The 22831-nt window shown below is 39.9% G+C and overlaps 1 protein-coding gene across 1 annotated transcript; it reads left to right on the top strand.

Moving 5' to 3' along the window:
• The first annotated feature begins 595 nt into the window (after window positions 1-595).
• inpp5jb (inositol polyphosphate-5-phosphatase Jb) lies at window positions 596-22638 on the top strand. The gene is made up of 13 exons (XM_008418595.2): window positions 596-1895; window positions 6962-7475; window positions 8552-8659; window positions 9496-9604; window positions 12312-12428; window positions 13946-14121; window positions 14906-15017; window positions 15342-15451; window positions 15665-15866; window positions 17508-17645; window positions 17768-17851; window positions 17933-18037; window positions 18149-22638. The coding sequence occupies exons 2-13, from the start codon at window positions 6964-6966 to the stop codon at window positions 18620-18622; spliced, it is 2247 nt and encodes a 748-aa protein (XP_008416817.1). The 5' UTR covers window positions 596-1895; window positions 6962-6963; the 3' UTR covers window positions 18623-22638.
• Window positions 22639-22831: the final 193 nt, after the last annotated feature.

A 22831-nucleotide genomic window follows, 5' to 3' on the forward strand; every position in this document is an offset into this window, starting at 1 on the left:
TTTAAGTTTTTATAGTATGGTGATCACGCGTTAATATACACAAGCAAATATATTGTAACAAACAAACAAAAAATCCACACATGCTATTGTTATACATTTTTCTTTTCATAACATGCTTTGACTCTTAATTTATCTAAGACTTTATAATAGAAAAGATGCAGGCCACATGGCGAATTGAGTACGTTTCACTTTAACTACTTGTAATCAATAACTTAATCAACAAATTAATTGTTGTGAATGAACCCATTAGAATTACAAAGTCATTTCATCGTCGTCTGAACTTTCCGAAAACGCTTAAAGCCACTTTAGTCTTATTGTATAAAAACTTCTAAATCTGAGGAAAGTTTTTAAAAAATCCTGCTCGTTATGTTATTCATTTATTTCAAATAGTTTTTTTTTTCGTAAAAAAAAACAAAACAACTAACAACAACAATCAGTGGGACAATAGGAAACATGTGCATACAAGCAAGAATAAAATAGTTTGGTTTTATTTATTTGGTTTGGACCTAGTGTAATAAAAGAATAAACAAAGTTATACAAACAAAATACATTTAAAACAAAACCTAACAAAACAAAAGAAAAAAACAGTAGCAAAGTATATTTACAGGTTCAAAGGAGTGGGTAGACGAATGAACATATTTTTATACTCACCCCTACATCTGTAACATCATCCAATAAATTGCTATTCATGTTAAATAATTAGCTTGCCACTACTTTCCTGTTTGAAAAGGAGTAGGAAGAAGTGAATGCTTGTATAACCCTATCCCTTTCTGGTATTTAGTTAAAAGATGTAATTTTGATAATATTTATATGGCTTAGTCTAATTTAATGTCAGACCATGAGAAAATACGTTAACTGTGACTCAGATAAGACAGAAAACAGATGTTCTGCGCATGGTAAATTAATTGTGCCCTATGTTAACTTGTTAGCCATAAATACATTAGGAACAATGCAAAAATATATAAACATGGATGACATGAAGGAGATCTATATTAGTTGACCTGTGGTGGGGGCTGGAAGTAATAAAATCCTAATTTTTTAAATCTACAGCTGTAGTCTACATAAAACACATTTTTTTATTTGTTTGTAAATTATAACAGATTTGGAACATTACAGAACATTACCCTTCTTAAGATTAAAGAACGTTATCATGGGTCTTTCTAACCTGAACTTCAGAATACAAACCACTAGGTGGCACTCTGGTGCCAATATAGAGTGATGGTACGTAGAATAGCGCCTACCGTTGGAATCGACGCAGGTTGCGGTTTAAACCTATAACAGTTCGTTTATCTCCATAGAAACCAGAGGGGGAATCGGCGAACGAATACGTTGCTGGGTGCCAACCGGGCCCTCTCGTTGTGGCTACACTTTGCTCCTACAAGTCTGTTCTAGGTGCTGTAGCTCTGTGGGCGCCTTCCTATCGGATGCACTGTGTAATTATCAACCCCACGCAGCTCCTTCACTCAGCAGCTGCTCGTTCACGGAAACTGCAGGCGTACGTCGTCCGAGGCGTCTTTTTGTAGTTTGAAGGGCATGTCACCAGGCTGCAGTTGTAGCCTATGTATGTCCTCGGTTAGACACACGGCTTTGGGAGATGTAGCCTGCCTGGTGATAAACCTGTGGTCAGCATCGCTTTAAGCCCACCTACCTGCCTGCGCCTCCTCTCCACCAATCCACCGACTGAGGAAGGAAAGGAGGAAGGAAAGGAGGAGAGTGAAGAGATGCCGATGGTGACTCGGAGGTGGCAGCACAGGAAAGTTCACTGTGTTTCTTTGTAACAGGGAGTGAGTCTTATAAATTTTCCACCAAGACCTCGGACTGAACGACCCGTTCCTACAACACAGGGTGTACCCAGCAGAACTGCCGCGGACCTTCGCACAGAAGAACCCGAACAGGTAAAGGTGTTCAGCAATTGACTAATGAGCTTAAAAATATTTCTGTTTAGAGACAGTCTTGGTGTTTCCTGCAGCCATTACTTCATTCTGTGTATTGTGTTTTGGTTGCTTGTGTCAGAATGTTTCTTGTTTATAAGTCACGTGCAAGAAGAGAAAAGCTGCTCACCTTTCTCCCACCTGCTGATGAATCATTCTTATATTTTCATCCCTTATCTTAAATGCATGCGCGCACAGGTGGAAATTCTGGCACCCATATGTCTGAGACCATGTTTTAATGCAAAACACTGTCACAGTTAAAATGACCTTCATGCTCTTTTCTGGCTGTAAAAGCTGTCCTTGATATCTGAGTGTTTATTAGGCCAAATTACCTCATGCTCCATTCCAGATGAGGCAGCGCTCCTTTCTGTCACATTATCTGAACACTGTTTCTGAGCATAAAATGTACTGCATACATTGTTATTGTATGTGTTCCAGTGTTTTCCATGTTTTCCATGTACTGCTGCGTGCTGTATTGTCACAATTGCATGTAGTTTAATATTCAGTGAGAGGCCGAGACAGATATAAGCACTAAGCCATGCAGTTTGTAGATTAAATGGAAATTGTAGTTGCAAGCAGAATCACCTGTGGCAATGCTAGAGTTTAAATCAGTGCATGCAATTCTAATGCAGCCATCATTGCTCAAGTTTTGGTATTTGCTGGAAGAACAGTCAGTGAGCCGTGAAGCTGCTGTTCCAGGAAGGGTTTGTGTGGCCAATGAACCGACCTCTCAGTAAGAGAGCTAGACGTTTGCATGCAGGGGATTGTGTTTAATTAGTTTGTCCTTGAATTTTCTTTTAGAGAACAAGATTAATTGACAGTGCAAAATGATTTGCATCATACATGTATGATATTTTTAATTAGAGAAAACTCGAGCATAAAGTTTCCATTGGTTGGCTTTGCACCATTTTTAATTGGTGGATCACAGTTTGAATTTCAATTGAAAGAAATCATTCAAATAGCAAAAACCGTGCTATCAGACTCAAATTCACATTACGACAGTTTAGGGGGCTTTCAGACATCATCAGTTAGAGTTGGGCTTCCTGCCTTGCATGCCCACAGCTGATTGGAAAAAAAGAAGAGAAGAATAGGGGGGATAGTAGTAAACTGGCATTGCTGTTGCAATATGTTTATGTAATATTGTAAGCCCTTAGTGTAAAGCATAAATTAGTTAATATCCTTGTTACACTTCAGCGTATAAGCCTTCCATTTCAGTGGTGCTGTAAGGCAAAGAGTCATTCGAAATGCTCCTTAATGCTACAGCATAAACAATCTGATCACCTTCTGTCGATTTGTTGTGCATGTTAGAAAATTGTGTGAGCCGCTGCTCTCATGTAACATATGTGTACACCAGTTCAACACATTGTTGTAACTGCAACTTGGACCAGTGACCCAGTCATAGCAGTAAGTAATGCTGTGTGCAGTGATTTAAGATTAACTCACAAAGTAAATAAAATTTCATTTCAATGATGTCCTTAAATATCAAGAAGAACTTGAGAATATGATATTTGTGTAATAGTAACATCATTTCTGACTATGATGTCAGAAATGATAAGGACTATTCAGTATGGGTATGCATCAGTGGTGTAACAGGACTCCATGTTCCACAATGTTCTCCTTTGGTCCCTCATATTTAGACCCACATGACCCATGGTTTTCATGGCTGTGACAGCAGCTATAGGTTTTAAGTAGAGATTCGTCTAGTCACGAATCCCTTTCTGCAACAAACTCCATGCTGTTGGTTGATGCAGTTATAGGCCAAACATATAGGTATTCTAAGTTTTGATGCATTTATATTAGAATAAAGTCTGATCTTTCTGTTTTTGACCTGAACATCACTGATCAGGGTCGAACAAGGGAAAACCGTCAGATTCCAATCGATGGCTGAATGATTGCTGTATCTCTCTCATTACAAACTGAAAGCAGAATAATTTTTGACTTGATCAGAGAAACGGCGCCCCCTAGAAAGATGGGGGTGTAACGCGCATTGGCGTTAGGACCTGGAAGGAGCCATTTACAGCTGTGGCAGCAGCTGCTGGTTTCATTGCCGTCTGGGTCATCATTAGTATCCTTGTCACAGGGGCGTACGACTCTGGAGGCATTCATCACCAGCGCGCTGCATGGCTTTAATTTCAACACTAAAACACCAAAGAGATCAGAATCTGTCAAGAATAAACACGATGCAGCCATGCAAAGCCAGCAATTTTAGATAAGAGTAATCAGCGCAAGCACACAGCTGATTTGTTTTTTACCCTTAGTATCTAAAGCAAATTGGCTCCTCGCTATTTGGCTGACTCATCCATCTAAAGCTATCTTTGTTGTCAATTAATCCTGCCAGAGGAGCCAAGAAGGCTGGCTGGGGGCTGCTGTTTGGGTTGCACTGACTGCATGCTTCCTGGCTCTCAGCTCTCGAGCCTGAAGGAAGGAGCATGTAAACACTGTGACAGGATTGTTATTATCCAATCATTTCACTCCTGCCTTGGTGAACGTGAGTGGGGATGGAAGTGGTAATCGTTCCCAGAAAAGCTAATGTTTGGCGCTCGTTCTCTTTTATTATTTAATGACGTTTGTTGTGACAATGTCTGTTCGGATTGTGGCTGGTTGACGTCACTGATGGTGGGGCGGCTGGCTGAGGGAAAACAATGCAGTGCATGTCACAGAACATGGAACATGGATGTTCGTCCGGAGGGGATAAGTAAGCGAGGGAACGGGAGTCATTATGATCAGTGTTTTAGGTTCTCATCTCCTGAAAAATTACAGGATGGTGATGATAAAAGGTGGGTAAAGTGGAACAATGGGACCGTGTGAAGAAGTGGGCACAGAAAGGATTGGAAAAATGGGGCGATAAGAGAGCCAGAGAAGAAGGATTAGAGCCTGGATAAACAGTCAGCGCCAAAGGGAAGTGTGAGGGGATCAGTTGAGAGACATTCTACAAAAAGACAGTGTTGCCACTGAAGGGGGCTGTCTTGGTTTGCTCTCCCTCCCATTCCCTTACCTCGTTTCGCACCCACCCACATCCACGTGTGCCCACTTACCCTGCTCGCTGAAACGTACCCCCCCCCCCCCCCCACCCAACCCCTCACTCAGTGCAGTGCATAGACCTCAGGAGTACACCATGTCCAGTCAGTTTCCAGGTTATCAACGACTGGACAAGCAGGGTGTTTCTGAGTACATGTGAAATACTGAGGCGGGTCTCATCACAGCATGACAGTCGGGGGGGCCTCTGTCTGCTCAAGGTCGTGTGAATAATCAGACGACAGCGCCGTTGTTTCTGTGTCCCTGAGCAGGAAGCTCTCTCTCTCTCTCCCTTTTCGTCCCTCTCTCTCTCTTTCCCTACTGACCCAAACTGTGCACACAATGCACAAGATGCGGTTCCAGCCATGTGGGGAATGGGATGTGGTAGCCATTAACATCACTTTGCCGCTGAAAGGTTCTCGGGCTCAACAAAAATCTGACTCTGGCATTTTTGTTCCTGTCTTTATGATGAATGTCTCAGCCATCACTAACTGAAGGATTGGGGCCATCAGCTTTTTTATCCTCACATGTACGGGGGAATGTTCCTGACTGCATGATATTTTGGTTGTTGAAAGTATTTAACATCCTGTTCTTATGTTTGATACTTAGATTGGGGAGGTACCGTTTGCTACAGGCAACACTCTTTGATGTCGAAATAGTTACTGTGGGTGGAGGATTCCAGGCTGGAGTTGCTTAAAATTGAAGTATGGAGTGCATATTTAACTTCTTCCGCACTAAATAATTAATGTCTGACCACAGAAATTATTGTTAATGAGTGAAAGAGTGCATTTTGTTGTTGTTTCATAGCTGTTGATGATAAATCTGAATGAGTATTGGGGGTTAAGGACTTTACAAAATCCTTCAATATTTCATTTAGAAGAATAATGGAAAAAAACTATTTCATAATTTTTTTTATTTTTATACATTTTTATTATTTGTGAGAATTTTGGTTAAGTGGGCATTGTCAATACTTCAATATATTACCTACTAGGTTGCAAATTGTAAAAGTACATCTTATTCAGTACCCTTGCTTGGCATGTGAGGAAGCCGGGAAAAGCAAACAAGGGATTTATTTAGCCATTAACGACTGAATGGATTGTTACCCAAATCGTTTGGCCTAAATTCCTCCTTTATTTCTGCCTCTTTGTCTTCTGTCTCATTCTGTCTGTCTATGCAGCTTCCTCTCTCTCATTGCAATCCACGCTGCTGATTTGCAAGGTTTTGGACCATGCTGTTTTTTCGCTGCTAGTTTTAAGCAAATTTTCACCAGCTCTGTTGCTTGAAAACCATTGGCCTGCTGCTGCAGGAGACGATAGTGAATTATGTTCAGGTTAGGATGTTGAGATGTCTCTTCTCATGTCTTTCTTCTCTCTTGTTAGTTCTCACATTTATTCTTTCATTTGTTTGAAATCAATACACTCAGCTGTGTTCAGCTGTTTCCGATACCTTGGTGACACAGGTGACGCAGGTGACACAGGAATGACTCTGTTGTAGTTCTGGGTCAATCGGACATCAGGACAGTCTTAACAGTCATCAACTGAATTGACTTGTTTAGGGAACAGGGTTTACTTTATTTCTTTTATCCTTTGAAAGTATGATCTATAAACTTAACTGTCAGATTGCCATGTTTACATTGCCTTGCAAACTGTATTTTATTTAACATAACTTCAAAATGTAATATTTGTTCAGTTGTTGACTGTATTGTGTTTTCTTTATGATGTTGTAATTTTCTGTTTTTATTATGGGAAGCACCTTGAACTGCCTTGCTGCTGAAATGTGCTATGCAAATAAACTTGATTTGGATTTTAATTGTGAAGAGGAAAATGGATAAATGGTTTTCAATATATATTTTTAGATACAATTTAGTGTTAAATACCCTTAATTCAGTCGTCTCACAGTCAGTATTCATCAGGAATTAAGAATAATTATGACATCAGGTCTTATCAGGTATGTCTCTTAAACCTTTGCAAATCTAGAGAGCGACATTTCTATTAATTTGTCTTTTTGTTTCCCAGAAATGGACCAAAAGACCTTGGGGCAAATCAAAAGACTAAAAAAGGGGCCAAGAAGCGGAGCAAAGGCTTCAGCCCCAGCTTCAGCTCCAGCTCAAACTGCAGATACAGATGGAGCCAACAATCCCACCACCAGTCAGACTCCCGTTCCTTCCAGGCCTCCGCGGCCCCAGAGATGTCCCAGGATTGAGGGATCTGTAGATATTTCTGAACCCACATTTGAGCCCAAAGCCAAACCCAGAGTTGAACCCAAAACCGAACCCGCTCCACAAACTAACCAGAATGAGACTATTCCTGACGGCAGTGTGGTAAGCCAGCCCAAACCCTCTACCCAGACCGTTGCTGACTGCACCGGGCCGAGTGTCAAGGCAGGTCCTAAAGGTCCGGTCAGAGCTGCATCCGTGCCCCAACCACCTCCCAGCAGACCTGTGCCCTCTCACCTGAACCCGCATGCGCAGAGAGCCCTGTCCTTGGCGGGCACCGCTGACACCCTGCCTCAGATTCAGGATGAGTTCAGGTTGGTTCCTTTGTCTCTTTGTTTGTCATTCGTGTCCCTGAATGTTTTATTTGGTCTCCCATTCACAGACAGCTGAGACACTTGCCTCAGTACACATACCAGTTATTTTTATACAGTGAGGCTTAGCTAGCTATGCTGTATCATATTAGCATTTAGTAATAGCCTACTACATATTTATTTTTACATTCTAGGCTAATTTAAATGCTTTTTAAATAATTAATATATTTTCACAAATTTAAACAGTCTAAACTTACCAACTGCTCTCTATTATGTATCTGTTCAATTCTTTGTCAACACAAATAATAAATCAGCCAATCACACGACGTTTTCTTGACGCACTCTGAACCCCTTAGTATCAGCCCAGCTGAGTATTGTTGCTGACTGCATCTGCTCCTTTTTGGCCACAATGACCCCATCTACTGAGGTATTCCTTCAGCTTCACTGAGTTTCTCTGACTGAAGTAAAAGGGTTGTTAGACGTGATATTAATTAAAAAAAATTACTTTTGCAATAATGGGACATTATAATGGTTCAGCTTTAGCACATCATCCATCTTTTCACGCGATTTAATGTGCTGAGAGGATTAAGGCTACAAAGTAGCATTATGTTTGATAATTCTTCCAGCAAGGTTTTTAGATTGCTCATGTGCACAACAGCTTTCCTCTTCCTGCTCATGAAGATAAATGTTGACTGTGGTGGAGAAATTTCTGCTTTTGCAGTGCCATGCTGTCATCTGCCCACAGACTTTCTGGTTTCAACAGAAACATATGTACTTAAACAACCAAAGGTCATGTCATGGTCTGAAGTCTTGATCATCAGACTGAATCCTGTTGCCTGATGGGCCAAACTGACCACGCAGTAATGCAATGTACAGAAACTGATCAAAATTCAAACACTAGACTTAGAAAGAACACATTTAAATGTCTCCCGCTATGGTGTGAAAGTAAAGGAAGGGAAAGCCAAGACATAATGAGATGTTGGTGCAGTGGTTGCTGTCTCATTCATTCTGTGAGCTGTGACTCAGGTCTGTAGGAGATGAGTGGCAGTGGGATCTTACGTAACACCCTTTCCTGACAGGGTGCACATCATCACCTGGAACGTGGGTTCTGCCACGCCACCTGATGACATCACCACTCTGCTTGGACTGAACGTGGGAGACGGAAACACAGACATGTACATCATAGGGTGAGTGTCCTGTGGGGGGGAGACACATCAGTGGGTTCCTCACTGGTCACTTTATGATGGCTTGTCCTGCATGTTATGCTGAGGAAAAATCCTCATGGATTTCTCCTGCTTCAGCTGTTTTTTTGTCACAAATAAATGTTTTAGATTATCAAACAAAATTCAATATGAGACTAATATAACCTGAATATATACAAAATGCAGTTTTTAAATGATTGTTTTCTTTTTTTATTTAGAAAATGGCTCTCCAAGCAAACCTGGCTCTGTGGTAAAATAGCGGCCTTCAAGACCTAATAGCTGGTTGGCAGTGACAGCTGCTACACTGCTTTTGATAACAGGCATCACTTTTAGATCACGTGGAGGAGTGGTTCATGAAAAATGTGTTGCCTTTTGAGACTTTTCTGCCTATTTCTTGTTGTCAAAAAGGTTCAGTTTCAGCGATTTCTTGATTCTAATGGACAGCCCTTTCTCAGGCACAGTTACAAACCAAATAAATGTGATTAATCACTACTGTTATTCTGTTATTTCTCGATTTAACAACAGTGGTGGTAATGTTTCCATGTGGGACCAGGCTGGTATTTAAAGTAGCTCTTTTCCCGTTAAGTAATTAAATTATCATCTTAAAATTGCATATTGCATTTATTTAAATTAGTTGCTCTGAAACATTTCAGTGTGACAAAAAAGCAGAGCGTAAGCAGTCTGCAAAGGGGGAGAATATTTTCTCAGAGCGCTGTGGACACAGTGTCGACTGTGCTGGTAATAAAGTGCCGGGTTGAGAATTAAATGTGTCCAACTGGAAATTCTCTGGGGTTTATTTTTTGTGTCATTTTCTTTCCAAGGCTGCAGGAGGTGAACTCCATGATTAACAAAAGGCTGAAAGATGTCCTCTTCACAGACCAGTGGAGCGAGGTCTGCATGGAGAGACTGAGCCCCTTTGGTTATGTGCTGGTCAGTAATGGTTTGTTTTTGTTACAAATAATAATGCTCACTCTCGGAATAAAATGCTAAACGGCTCATCTTTGTGCATGTTGCATTATCACTGGGGAGATCTCAGCTTCTTGCTGTTCAGGCTTATTTTGTTCCCTCAGCAACGGATGGGGTGATGATTTATAACAGGCTTCTATGTCAGCGGATCTATTATCCTCTGCTGTCTGCCGAGCTCTGAGTGTTCGTCACTGTAACTTTGTAGCTCTATAATTTATGCCTTATAGGGTCCATATACCAAGAAATTATGGTAATACTCAGATGTGGTTGAGTACACCTGCTTCCAAAAAAAAAATCTACATAAGACATTTACGAAGGAAAAGCAGTAAATTCTCTTGTTGTGTTTGCAGTTTTCATATTGAAGCACACATTGCAGCTGTGGTAGGTGTTGCACTGGCTGCTTCTGGAACAAAGCGTGGCATGGTTGCTGTGCTGAGCCAGAGTGCGTGTGAATGAGCTGTCAAGCAAAAAACTGTTGGACAAATGTCTCCCAGGGTGCCGTTTTATTTTTGGATCATGTTGTCGGTGTGGACGCGCCTCTGACAGTGAAATTGATGCTGTCCCACAGCTATTACATGGCTTACTAGGTTGGTTTGATCCTCTTCAAATTCATCTTTGTGTGTTTTCTTCTGGTGAATATTTAGACAGTAGGTCAGGAGTTTTGAAACACAGGACTTTTTTTTAAAGCAAGTGTTCCATAATAGGAAGTTACAACGCCTTACGAAAGTGATAATTTCCCTCACTAATCGTTTACTTTGCACCCTGAGGCTTTGATGTATGTCAATGGGATTTTATGTTATCCACCAACTGAAAGTGGTGTATAGTTATGAAGTGGAAGAAATTATACATGGGTCTCAAAAGTTTTTAATAAAAAATGCAAAAGATATGCTGTGCAAACCCAAACAACCTTTTTTTGTCTAGAGCCCCAAACCTACAAGACACTGTAAACAAGTTTTACATATCACATATTCAAAATACTTCTTGAATGCTGATTTTTTTTTTCTTTCAATTTTTATATATTAGAAGTCCACCAATTGCTGCTTTTTTTTTTTTTTGGCTTATTGTCAAATACCAATCTTTATAAAGCCTGTCCCGCTGATTCCGATTTTGGCCGATACAGATTATTTTTGTTTGAAATGTTGCTAAATCCAAGAAAGTTGCTGAGTTGGCAACAGTGATTGACTACTGTTAGATACAAATGTGCAGACATGACCTGGTGGACCGATCTGTCAGTCAAAACTCTCTCACAGCAGAGCAAAAGAACTCTGGATTTTATTTAGTAAAGAAAGGCTAAATACATGCCAGACGGTGTTCATCCTTTTCCTTCCAAGTCAAATTAGGCACCAATTTGTGTTGGTCTATATCTTCAAATCCAGAGGAAATGCATTGAAGTGTGGCTGTAATTTGATGAGGTGTAAAAAATATAAAGGGGCATCAACGGTGAACAGACACAGTAACAAAAGAGCTCATCTATCTTGCTCTCTGCTCTCTAAGTCTTGTTTTCAGGTTACTGCAAGCACAAGAATCAGCCCTTCGCTGCAGTAGTACAGAGCATACGGGGCACTTTTATTTACTGGTGATTCACCACAAACTTTCTGCTGATCGTCTCTATAATTTCTGTGTTTGTAAGCTAGAGTTTACACTATCTAACAGTAGCATGGCATAAACCAGTGAGTTTGGGAAATCAAGTTGTTTCCAATAAACATAGTTTACATAATTTTAATGAAGCATGGTTATTGCTCTAAATAATGATGTGTGGAGGAGGACTGTGATGTTTCTGTTGTCATCTGTGTCAGAGACCGGGATGAAGAAACTGTTATTTCAAATTAACAAGCCTCCCTGCTGACGTCACTATTTGTTACTCACAGTTCATTTCCTTTGGCATGGGCATTGTTGCATAAAGTCAAATGTACATATCTGGTCCGGTCACTCGTCTTTGGGTCTAAATAACTTATCTGTTCTGAGCAAAACAAGCGGGACGAGTGGGACAGATATTGATTAGAGATCCTTTTCAGGCACAGCATAGGCAGGCAGCGTTATGTCGGACGGCTTTATAGTTGCGCTGAACCTCTTACGCAACAAAGTTGTTCAAATAGGCTGTTGGTATGCAGGAAAAGAGAGGCTAGTCACATGGGGATGTTTGCCTGTGAGGGATTTCAGTCCGGGTGTGATTGTGCTTCTTCAGACTGTGTTTGGGGGTTGGGTTCTGTGAACGACTTGACATAGGGTGAGGGAGGTGGGGGGGGGAAACATGTGTACATATCTGGGAACAGGTTTGACATATCATGCACATTCCTGTTCCATACTTGACGTTTTGGTGTGTTTAACGCCGCAACAATACCTCCAGTGTTGATTAATGTCAGAGGAACACAAATGTCATGATCTGCATATTGTAATGCAACACAACACGAGACTGGAGGTTGGAGGATAAAGAGTGCTAATTTTACCTTTCTTCCTATGTTTGGATGAACTAGATGCTGTTCCGTCGTCTATGTACACTGCATTGTGTTCAGGAGCTGCGCAGCAAAGCCGCAGGCACTTTGACGAAGGGTCATGATGTTTTGCATTTGTACAGTTGTGCTTTTGTGCAACTCATGCAAAGTCGCTCATCATATCTCTCTTGCCTTTTTATGCTCCTAGCCTTACCCAGCTTTACATTTCTGTCCCTCAGGTAACATCCGAGCGAATGCAGGGCCTGATACTGCTGGTCTTTGCCAAATACTTCCATCTGCCTTTCATCCGTGGAGTCCAGACAGAGACCACCCGCACAGGACTGGGGGGTTATTGGGTAAGATGGCTGTGTAATCTCACTGCCAGCGTATATCACACCACAGTACTATTGTCTGAAAGCTGCTAAAGCTGCATGACTTGTCTTGCGAAAATGAGTCTCATTAGTCCTGAATCCTGATCTTAAAATCCAATGTGACTGATGCGTACAAAAACCATTGTTATAGCTCCTAAAATAAAATTTATTTCTGGGTATGTTTCATTAAAACACGCACGCACGCACATACACTCAGTACTTTGCAACATTTGTCAGTGAACCTGCTTCTTTAATGTCTAAATAAAATCCAAAGCAAACTATTTTATTGTCTTGTATTGCTACCAAACGGCACAATATTTTCCATCTTGCCACCGGAATATAGCTAAGATGGGTCTGATGTGATTTCCAGTTATCTGCTTCAGCTCATTCTGGGAGTTCTTTCATTTTTCTCCACAGTCCCTCTCTTTTGACTAATTTCTGTCTAAAGCAAAGATCAATGTACAAAATATTCAGTGAGTTCAGTGTACCACTAAAATCAACCCAGTATCAGCAGGGGTACTTGTACCACAGATGAATCTCATTATTATGAACCTTTTAGACCAATTTTTGCCGTGTTTGCCAAAATATGCAGATTTTCTTCTAGAGCATTGTTTTAATGAGTCACAGGAGTAGTAGCAGAGAATCCACTGACTCATTAGGCGTTTTCGCACTGCAGGGAACGGTACGGAACGGTTTCGACCGTGTTTGCATTAGAACTTGCGACCGGTTCCACCCGGCCCCTTGGAACCACAAGAGCTGTGGTTCCAATCGGGCCGGCCAAGCGGTTCTGCTCATAATCAGCAGCTGATTGGCCGTTGGTTATTATGGAGTCAGATGTTGATTTTCCGTTGACAGCTGGCTCTCACTAAACTGTATTTTATTTTGTAAAGAGTGCTGTTTTCAATATTTTTATTAGTTTTAATTAGCAATGGATTCATCTCAATATAGTGCAATCACCTGGTGTAATGATGAGGTAATTTTTTTCCTCCGCTTACTCGCTGATGAACGAGTACAGAATGAGCTAGATCGGTCAACGAGGAAAGAGAAAGTTTTCGCTGCATCTCTGAGGAAAAGGCTTCCGCTACATCGAAACCATTGTTTAGTTTCAAAAATAATGACATCAGGTACAGCTTCGATGGCGCCCTCGGTGTATATGCAAACACAACAGGGCTGGAACCGTTCCGTTCCTTGCAGTGCGAAAACGACTATTTTGTACCCCCCCGGTCTGCACTTGACACTCTGCATCAAATATTGATACTGTCTGCGCTTTAATGAGGGCACTTCCTGTTTCGCTGTGAAGCAGCCGACGCACACCATGCTACTTACTGTTTGAGGAGGTTTATTATAATTACTGATGATGATCAATTATATATTCAGTAATTATTACATTTTCATCCAGCAACATGTAAAAACGATGACTGCTAATGCTTTTTCTTTTGTACGTTGCTCTTAGATGTTTAAGAAACCCTCAGTTAAAAACCTCCACTATGCCCATTCTGCAGGGGAATAAAGGCGGCATTAGCGCCCGCATGACCGTGTTTGGCCACAGCGTCTGCTTCCTCAACTGCCACCTGCCTGCTCACATAGAAAACCATGAAGACCGTATGTACGACTTTGAGAGCATCTTGCAGCAGCAGCAGTTTGAGGGCCCGGCGGCCACTGGTGTTCTGGATCACGAGTAAGTCTCTGCACATACATCCACAGGTTCACACATCTATTAGTTATGACTCATACTGGTTAATATGTAGTTTTTGTAAGCTTTGGAAACATCAGATGAAACCACTGGAATATTTAAATGTACAGTGAATAGCAGCAGACTTGTGTTTGTGTTCATTAAATGATATCTACTGTTGAAACAGGTGAAAGTGGCATAGTGAAAGATATATGTTTTTTCCATTACCAAACAAGACAACAAAGGGATGAATGAGCCAATGGCTCATTGTTGAAGCTCAAACAATACTAGGATGTTCTATAAAGAAGATCTATGGTAACAATAATGTATTTTTTATTATTTCATTTACTGAGAAAAATACAGAAAAGAAAGACATTTAGTACAATTGTATTCTGAGTTTCCAGTACTTCATTTGTTATCAAAATGATAAAATCTAAATTTATATAAAGAAAAACAAAACAGATGTGTTTTACTTTGACCTAATATATCTAGACTGTACACTATATGTACTGAGTCACTTTAGAGTTTAAGTTGTTCTTTTTATTTATTTATTTTTTTGCATTAAATATTAAAATTTGTGAGAAGATGCGTTTTGGATTGATTAAAAATCAATGCCTTAGGCAGATGTTACTCTGTTTTATATTGATATATAAATATATTTCACATTTTGAATTAAATGACTAAGATGCACTTGTATGTGTCTGATGTCAACACCCATAAACACAAGTCCTTTATAATGCTTCAGTTTTTAAAATGATACATTCTCATCAAATCTTTTCTTTACTTTCAGTCTTGTGTTCTGGTTTGGGGATCTTAATTTCCGCATTGAAAAAATGGATATCCAAGCTGTGAAATCAGCGATCGAGAACAACAAGTACTCCATGTTGTGGGAGAAGGATCAGGTAAAAAAAAGAGGGGTTTGTGTTGTGTGTTTTACTGGAGGACTCTGAAACTATTCAACTATTGCTCATTAAAAGTACTTAATACAACATGTGGTTTCTGTTTGCTTTCATTTGCATTTTTAGAAAACTAAAAAGCTATATAAACCCAATTATTACGTAAATTTTCATTATGACTTCTACATTAAAATGAAGCAGGATCTCATAATGCTTTACTTATTTTCAATTCCTTCATTCTGCCACTAGAGGGAAATAGAGACACCCACAATTCTGTAAGCGGTTAATTTGTGAGAAGGCGTGCGGTTTATTTATTGTAATTTTCTGCAGCTAAACATGACCAAAGACAGTGAGACAGTGTTGGAGGGATTCCAGGAGGGGCCACTGAAATTTCCTCCCACCTACAAGTTTGACGTTGGAACAAACACGTACGATACAAGGTTGGTGAGGCCTGGGGGGGTATTTCAGATTCTAGGCCACTGATCAGAGATCAGAGCTGAGCAAAGAAACAGTTATTACACTCTGATGTCTGAAAGGTCCCCACTACCCTGAAGGGGTCGTGAAAATCCTTCTTTTTTTTTTCTCTCCCACATTCTTCGTTTTAAAAAGCAGTTTCTCAGCCTTGTTCAATCTTTGTCTCAAAATCATTCCAGTGGGAAGAAGCGTACACCAGCTTGGACTGACCGGATCTTGTGGCGCCTGAGGGTCACGGCACCAGCTGCTCAGAAAGTGGCGAAGCGTGTTTCGGCTTCGGGGTTGACCAACGGGATCAAAGTGACGCAGCACTTCTACCGAAGCCACATGGAGTACTTAGTCAGCGACCACAAGCCGGTGTCGTCCATCTTTACCCTGGAGGTGAGACACAGTGGGAGACATTATAAAGATGCTGTTTTACCATTAGAATCTGTGAAACATTGAAATACCAGTTCTAACAACAAGATCATTTAAAGAAGGTTATCTGGACTCAAATGTTTAACCCAGTAAATAAACAGTCTTCACTCAAATCAATGCGTATGTGCATACTCTTTTTACCTATGATCTGAATATTGAGGGTTTATATTCAGATTACTTCCTGCATAATTGGTAACCAAGATTTAAAAAACCTTTCATACAAAAAAATAGCAGATGAGATTTGTGACCTAACAGTAGCTAAAGTATACAAATGTTGCTAATTTGTCACTTAAGCATGAGAACACTGACAACCCAATAGCATTAGCAACTTTTGTCCTGCCTTTATGTACTTACAATTACAGTCATGGGCAAAGGTTAAGATTGACAGAAATCTTTTTTTGCACACTTTACTTTTCTGTTTTTTGTGGATGTTTGCATTGAGTCTAAGGTACATTTATTTCCACTATTAAATCTGTTTTCAGCTGAGCAGAATGACCTGTTAGCTCCCTTTGGCTCCAGAGAAAGTGTCAAGAGGGCAGGGCAGCAAACACTCGTTTAATGTATTTGAATTTAAAAAGTAGGAAGGTTTCTTTTAAAAGAGGGGTGCAATTAAAATTGTTCTTCTTTTCTAAACTGTGGTTACCTCCAAGGAAATGCATGCTATCATTTTCTGTTTGTATTAAAACATCTGAAGTTCATCAAGAAATTTGAGTAGAGCAGTTCATCTGTTGCTTAATCCTCAGGATGTCCAAGAAAGTCTTACAAGTGCAGGGATTGTCTGCTGTAGAGGGTTCAACTAGGTTGAACCCTCTACAGCAGAGGCAGAGCTTGTTCAGCAACAGCAGCGGACAGGTGTGAGTGTGCATTTGGACACTGGTGTCAAGAAGGGCACCAAAGAAGCCAATTCTCTCATAGATGGCACTGGGATCTTATGGTTGTACATTTTGATCATTATTTTCACTTCTGTTAAATGATGCCTTAACAGAATGTCTTACATGCCTTAGCTGCTTGCTTTCTTCCCATTGTGATGCGGAAGGGGTGACAAAGCAGCTCAAGGAGCAAGACAATCATTTTTGGGACAATGGCCATATAGAAAACCTCCCCAAAATCTTAATCCCATCAAATTACTGTGGTTTATACTTAAATAGTTAATAAAAATGATGAACTGACAAACTTCAAGCCCTGAAAAAGCAGTTGTGGGTCACCATAAATTAGGGTTTTGCTAGAAGCTGATAACGGGTACGCCATAGCCAATTACAGACATTTTGAAAATGAAAGATCAGCACACATAGTATGTAGATTTATTACTAAATATAAGCCTTTAACTTATGAATTGTTTATTATTGAATGTCTTTGTACCATCAAAACCTCCCAGGAGGTTTAGCAAGACTGGAACTGCAAAGTTACTGAGGAAAAAAAAATTGTCACTGTCCTAATTTTTCTTAGCTGCTGGAGTATTTCTGTCTCTCACAACAATTAAGGCATATAATTTTAGCAGTTAATTTTTTATATTTTTTCCTTCTATTTTAATCTGTGGAGCCCATCTCAAAGCCCTGTACAGTATTTTGTGACCCACATCAAGAGACTTATGCTCAATTTTTTCAGTTTCCATACAGGGTGGACATTCCTCTGGTCACTCTCATAGTGGAGGATGAGTGGAAGGATTACGAAGAAGCAAAGGTGATATTCAAACTGATGCCCAACTATTCTCGAAGTGCTTGGGACTGGATTGGATTGTACAAGGTAACTTGTCATACTGCTTCCTCCCCGTTATAGTCATTGTCAGTAAACACATCTGCAGACATAATTTCAAGAAGTTTGAGTGGAATAATTAACATGTTGTAATCTTGTTGTTGCGCCAACAGGTGGGTTTCAAGCACCATAAAGATTACGTGGGATACATGTGGGCTAGGCAGGAGGGGGCAAATATTTACAGCCAGGAACATGAGGTAATCTAGAGACACGTTGGATTCTCTTCTTGGAGAATATTTCTGTTGCATTCGATAAATATTTGAAAATCTTTTCTTCAGTTAACCTTTACAGAGGAGGAATTACCCAAATTCTCAGGAGATTTTATCTTGGGTTACTATAGCAACAACATGAGCACCATTGTGGGTGTAACAGAGCCATTTCAGGTAATCATAACGCATTGCTTTTATCTTTGGGCTAATAAAAAGCTTTTATCTTCATCTTCACAGTTTACTGGCATTTTGCAGCTTTCTCAACACTTTTCCATCCATCCTCAGATCCAGCTGCCCACTGAGGCCGAATCAGGCAGCTCTTCAGACAGCTCTGACGTCAGCTCAGAAAATGACAGCACTGTTGTCATGAAGTTGATGACCCGCAGTCCAACTTTACGGCGCAAACACCGCAGTCGCAGCCGCAGCCGCAGGGAAAGCCGGAGCCGCAGCCGTAGTTTTAGCGGCAGTCGTTCAGGGAGTATCGCTGGCAACCTTTTGAGCAGCCTCTCTAGCAACCTTTTCAGCAACGTTCCTAGCAGCCGCCCTAGCAGCCGCCCTGGCAGCCGCTCTGGCAGCCCCGCCGGCAGCCCCGCCGGCAGCCCTTCCAGCAGCCGCCCCAGCACCCCTACAGAGCTCAGGGTGATGGAGCTCAGTCTCACTGATGGCACCGCTGCAGGGAGCAAGAATACGACACGCCCAGTAGAGGGCAGCCAGAGTCAAGGGGCAACAGACAAAAACAAGGAGTGTTCAGGAATGTGATGCAACAAAAGCCCGGCTGTTTTTACAGGTTACATAACCAACTGTTGTGTCTTTATTTCATACATTCACTGCTCTGTATGTTTTCTGTGAGGAAAATATACAGTTTATAATGCCATCCTTTTCAGAAATAGTCATCTGGTTGGTTAAAATGTTTCTACTTGCCATTGAGTTGTGCACTTGGCATATTGTTTTTTTGTTGGTTTGTTTGTTTTTTGTATATCTTTCACTCTGTCCGATGTTTTCTCTACCTTTGTCCGTTCTCAGGTGTGGACAGTACAGGGAGCTGACAACTTGCATTTAGATTTTCTCACAGATTCAGTTATAAAGTGACACACACTCCATCATCACTTTTCACAACAATATTTGATCTGCCAAGTCGTTGGGTCAGAATAGTTCAAATCAATAACAGAAATAGATTTTTAAAAAAGTTATTTAATTATTATGTAGTAATTTGACCTTAAGTCCTGAATCAAATCTAACTTGTTAGTAGTGCATTGTAAAAGTATTTGTACTTCCTGAACTTTTACACATTTTATCACATTAGAACAGCAAACTGCAATGGGTTTGCTGAGGGATTCTAAGTAATAGATCAACACAAAGTAGTCGAGTAGAAGCAAAATCATGTTTTTGTTTTGTTTTTTTTACAAATACTGTTTTCTATTACCATTCCCCAAAACTTTTATTTTTCACAAACCACATTTCCATTTAATTACACCTGCAACAGTAGTGTTGGAAAAAATTAGTTTAGCGTTTCTGTAGATAGCTGGGGAAATGATCCAAATATGAACTGTATATCACACCCAGTTACGAAATGATTTCTGAGTCTGGTTTAAGCTTGTAGTTCTGGCTGGTTGCATAAACTATATGTCATCACTCCATTGACCTGCGAACCTGGCTTGTCCCTATGCAAGTCAGTAGATGCAAGTCTCTGACTGCCTCACTTGCCTCATCACATCTGTCTTTTAACAAAACTTGGAGGCTCAGGTGACGCCTTAATCTTAATCCCGCGTGGATTAAAGTGCTGGAAGGTGAACCTCTGCCCCAGTCTCAGGTTTTTTTTTTGTTTTTTTTCAGAAACAAAAAAAAGGTGAACTTTTGGTCTGATTTGACCAGAGCACCATCTTTCACATGTTTTCTGTGTTCCATACATTAATTTTGGCAAACTACTTGTGTCTTTGGGCTTCTTTAAATAATGTCTTTATTTATTTTCTTACTGCTTTTTGACTTGGTCCAGATCCTTGGATTCCACTTCTAATAGATTTTCTGTCAACAGATTTGCCCACCTGAATGGTGGATCACAGTCACCACAGGTCTCTTGGCTGCTTCTCTGATTAATGGCCTCCATATCAGACCTGTTACTCGGTGGATGGCTTCAATTTGGTTGCAGTACAGTTTTGCCATTCTTTGTTCTACTTGTTTTAAACGGTACTTTTTGAAATTACCAAGACTTCACCATAAGCTTTCTTATAACCTATTTATGATGTTCGGGTCTTCATGACGTTCCATCAACTTTCACTAGTGAACCTCTAAGGCTATAATTTCCCTTCCAACTTGTCTTGGTGTATCATGAAAGGTCTCAATAAAACACCTTAAATTTGCATTTACAACAAAATGTGAAATAGTTAAAGGGATATTAATACTTTTGCAAGGCACTGTGTAATCTCACTGCCAGCGTATATCACACCACGGTACTAGTGTCTGAAAGCTGCTAAAGCTGCATGACTTGGCTTGCGAAAATGGAAAAATGTTAAACAAAGACTGTTGAGATGGTTCTTCTGAGTCCTGAGCTTTATTGCTTTCTGCAGCAAGAACAGCATATCAGATCCCTGTGGACTCTGTGCACTGCTCTGAAGATTCTGTCTTTTAACAGTTTTCTATACACACACACAAAATCACACAATCCTCAACACACATTAAAGCACTTTTGAAACCCATAACCCCTTTGAACAATCTATTTTGTCCGGCCTCTCAACACAAATTAAAGAGTGCATCAACTCTGTTTTCGCTCTCTGAGCACGTCGTCACGCCGATGAAATCACAATTCACTTAGTTATCCAACACGTTAAAAGGTCAGCGTGTCATACTATTGACTGGTGCAACTTATTTTTGCATAGAGAAACGTACACAATTTCTATCACACTTGCCTTGTGGTCCATACTTTGACCCGTCAGTCATAAAATATGCAGGGAGCACTTCAAATGATTCTTTTAGAAGAGATGCATCCTTCCTGGATGCATTAAAATCAGAGACAGTGGATCGGAGGCAGTGATTCAGGAAGCTCTCAGACGCTGAACACATTCTAGTCTAAAGAATAAGAGCGTGGGCGCCCTTAAATAGATCGCTGTCCAGTCAATAGCAGGATGCTGCGGGTGTGGACGGAGGTGTTGGGTGTCACAGCACAGCTGTCCCACCAGAACTGGTTGAGTAACGGCTGACCATGCCTGAACTACAGAGGTGATAACTGCAGCAATACCTGAGCTGATCCAGTGTGACGCATTTATGCGCACACACACACACACTCCTGAGCTTTATAGGATTATTTTTAAATGTTTTTTTTAAGAGAAGAAAATTGCATTGTTTTAATTGGATTTTAAGTCTATGTTAATAAGAAATATTTAAATCATGGTTTTTTTTGCTCAAACTCTGAATAATCTGGAATAATTTTACAAAGGTGGGCAGTAAATTTGCTGGATTGACCTGCTGGAGAGATTCTTATTGTACCTTTAAGTCCCGTCAAGCAAAGATGAAATGCTTAACTGTAACATGACAGTGGGAGTAAATAAACTTTCCTTACTGAATGTTTTAATTTTTGAAAATATGAAAACTTATATATATATATATATATATATATAGTTGAAGCTTTTTTCTTTCTTGCTCAGATTTTTCCCTCTTTGATCCTATTAATAAGATGATGACAACCGTAGTCTCAGTCGTGGTGTTTTCTAGTTACCGTGTGATCTCTGATGCACCGTTTTAGACGTGTAACTTTGGGGCTGTTAGAGTAGGACTGTGCTGTGGCCGTAATTTGTGTATGTATGTCTGTAGTTAGTTGTTTATGTATGTGTTTTTCTGAAAGTGTGCGAGTGTGTGCTTTGGAGGACGGATGTGTGTGTGTATGAGTTACGAGGGCCGTTGAATGGGACTGGGGCTGTACTTGCATGGTTTACTGCTGGACATACCGTACATTCCGGTACTGTTGTTTTTGTGCCGTAAAGTGCTGTTTTTGACTCCTCTTTGTCATATCTGTGACTGTGAAAATTCTTAGAAAAATGTGGTAAAGACAGTATGAATTTTTGACTTCAATATTAAATGTTAGTGCAAGAAAAAATATGGGTAGTTGTACTCGGATAAATTTGAGATTAAATTAATCTTTTCAAGTATTTTCCTGATTTTTCTTTTTTTTTAAAGGGATTAAAAGAGCAACCTGCTGGACATTTCTTTGACATGAAAATTAATTGTCCAGGTTTAGATCATTTAGATGCATTCAATACTGCATTGATGAATGGCGACTATTGTGAAATCTTTGCTGAATGCTCCTGTTTTGTAATTGTGTAGGTTAAATATCAAAAATATGAAGTATGTTGAGAACATACATATATATATAAATATATATACATGAGAGACAATCTATACCATAAAGATTATTTTACTTAAATTGTGTATTTATTTTCTTATTTAACTTAAATTCTGCTGGCCAGTTACAGAGCTTTATTTCAGGGCAAGTGTCCAAATTATATCAGAGATAATTTATTTTATTTTTACTATAGAGATGATTTCTTTCCATTTTAGCAAATTAAAACTCTTCTGTCATAAGTGTAGATGGTTTCGTCTACGTGTGTTTAAATAATTGTGATTGAATGACAACAAAATTCTTAAAACCTGGATTGCTGAGCTCTGAAAATGTTTAAATTCTGCGATCAAAGCATCTCGGAGGTTGTTTATGAATTTGTTGCTTTGTTCTCCAATTACAAATCTAGTACAACACGATCAAAAATAATAAATTATGATCTTTTGAATTCTGTTTTTTGTCTTTATTGCTTCTGTACACATCTCCAGTACAGTTACACAGTATTTATGCCCCTTGAACTTATATATATATATATATATATATATATATATATACACTGCTCAAAAAAATAAAGGGAACACTTAAACAATACAATATAACTCCAAGTAAATCAAACTTCTATGAAATCAAACTGTCCACTT

This window comes from Poecilia reticulata, linkage group LG9, assembly GCF_000633615.1.
Source record: "Poecilia reticulata strain Guanapo linkage group LG9, Guppy_female_1.0+MT, whole genome shotgun sequence".
In the NCBI taxonomy this organism is placed as follows: domain Eukaryota; kingdom Metazoa; phylum Chordata; class Actinopteri; order Cyprinodontiformes; family Poeciliidae; genus Poecilia; species Poecilia reticulata.

Bases quoted from the DNA above. Each gene is read 5' to 3' on its own strand.
- inpp5jb (XM_008418595.2), top strand. From the start codon at position 6,964: ATGGACCAAAAGACCTTGGGGCAAATCAAAAGACTAAAAAAGGGGCCA. The intron at 9,605-12,311 runs GTCAGTAATGGT...TCTGTCCCTCAG, and splicing joins GCCCCTTTGGTTATGTGCTG to GTAACATCCGAGCGAATGCA. The intron at 17,852-17,932 runs GTAATCTAGAGA...TCTTTTCTTCAG, and splicing joins TTTACAGCCAGGAACATGAG to TTAACCTTTACAGAGGAGGA.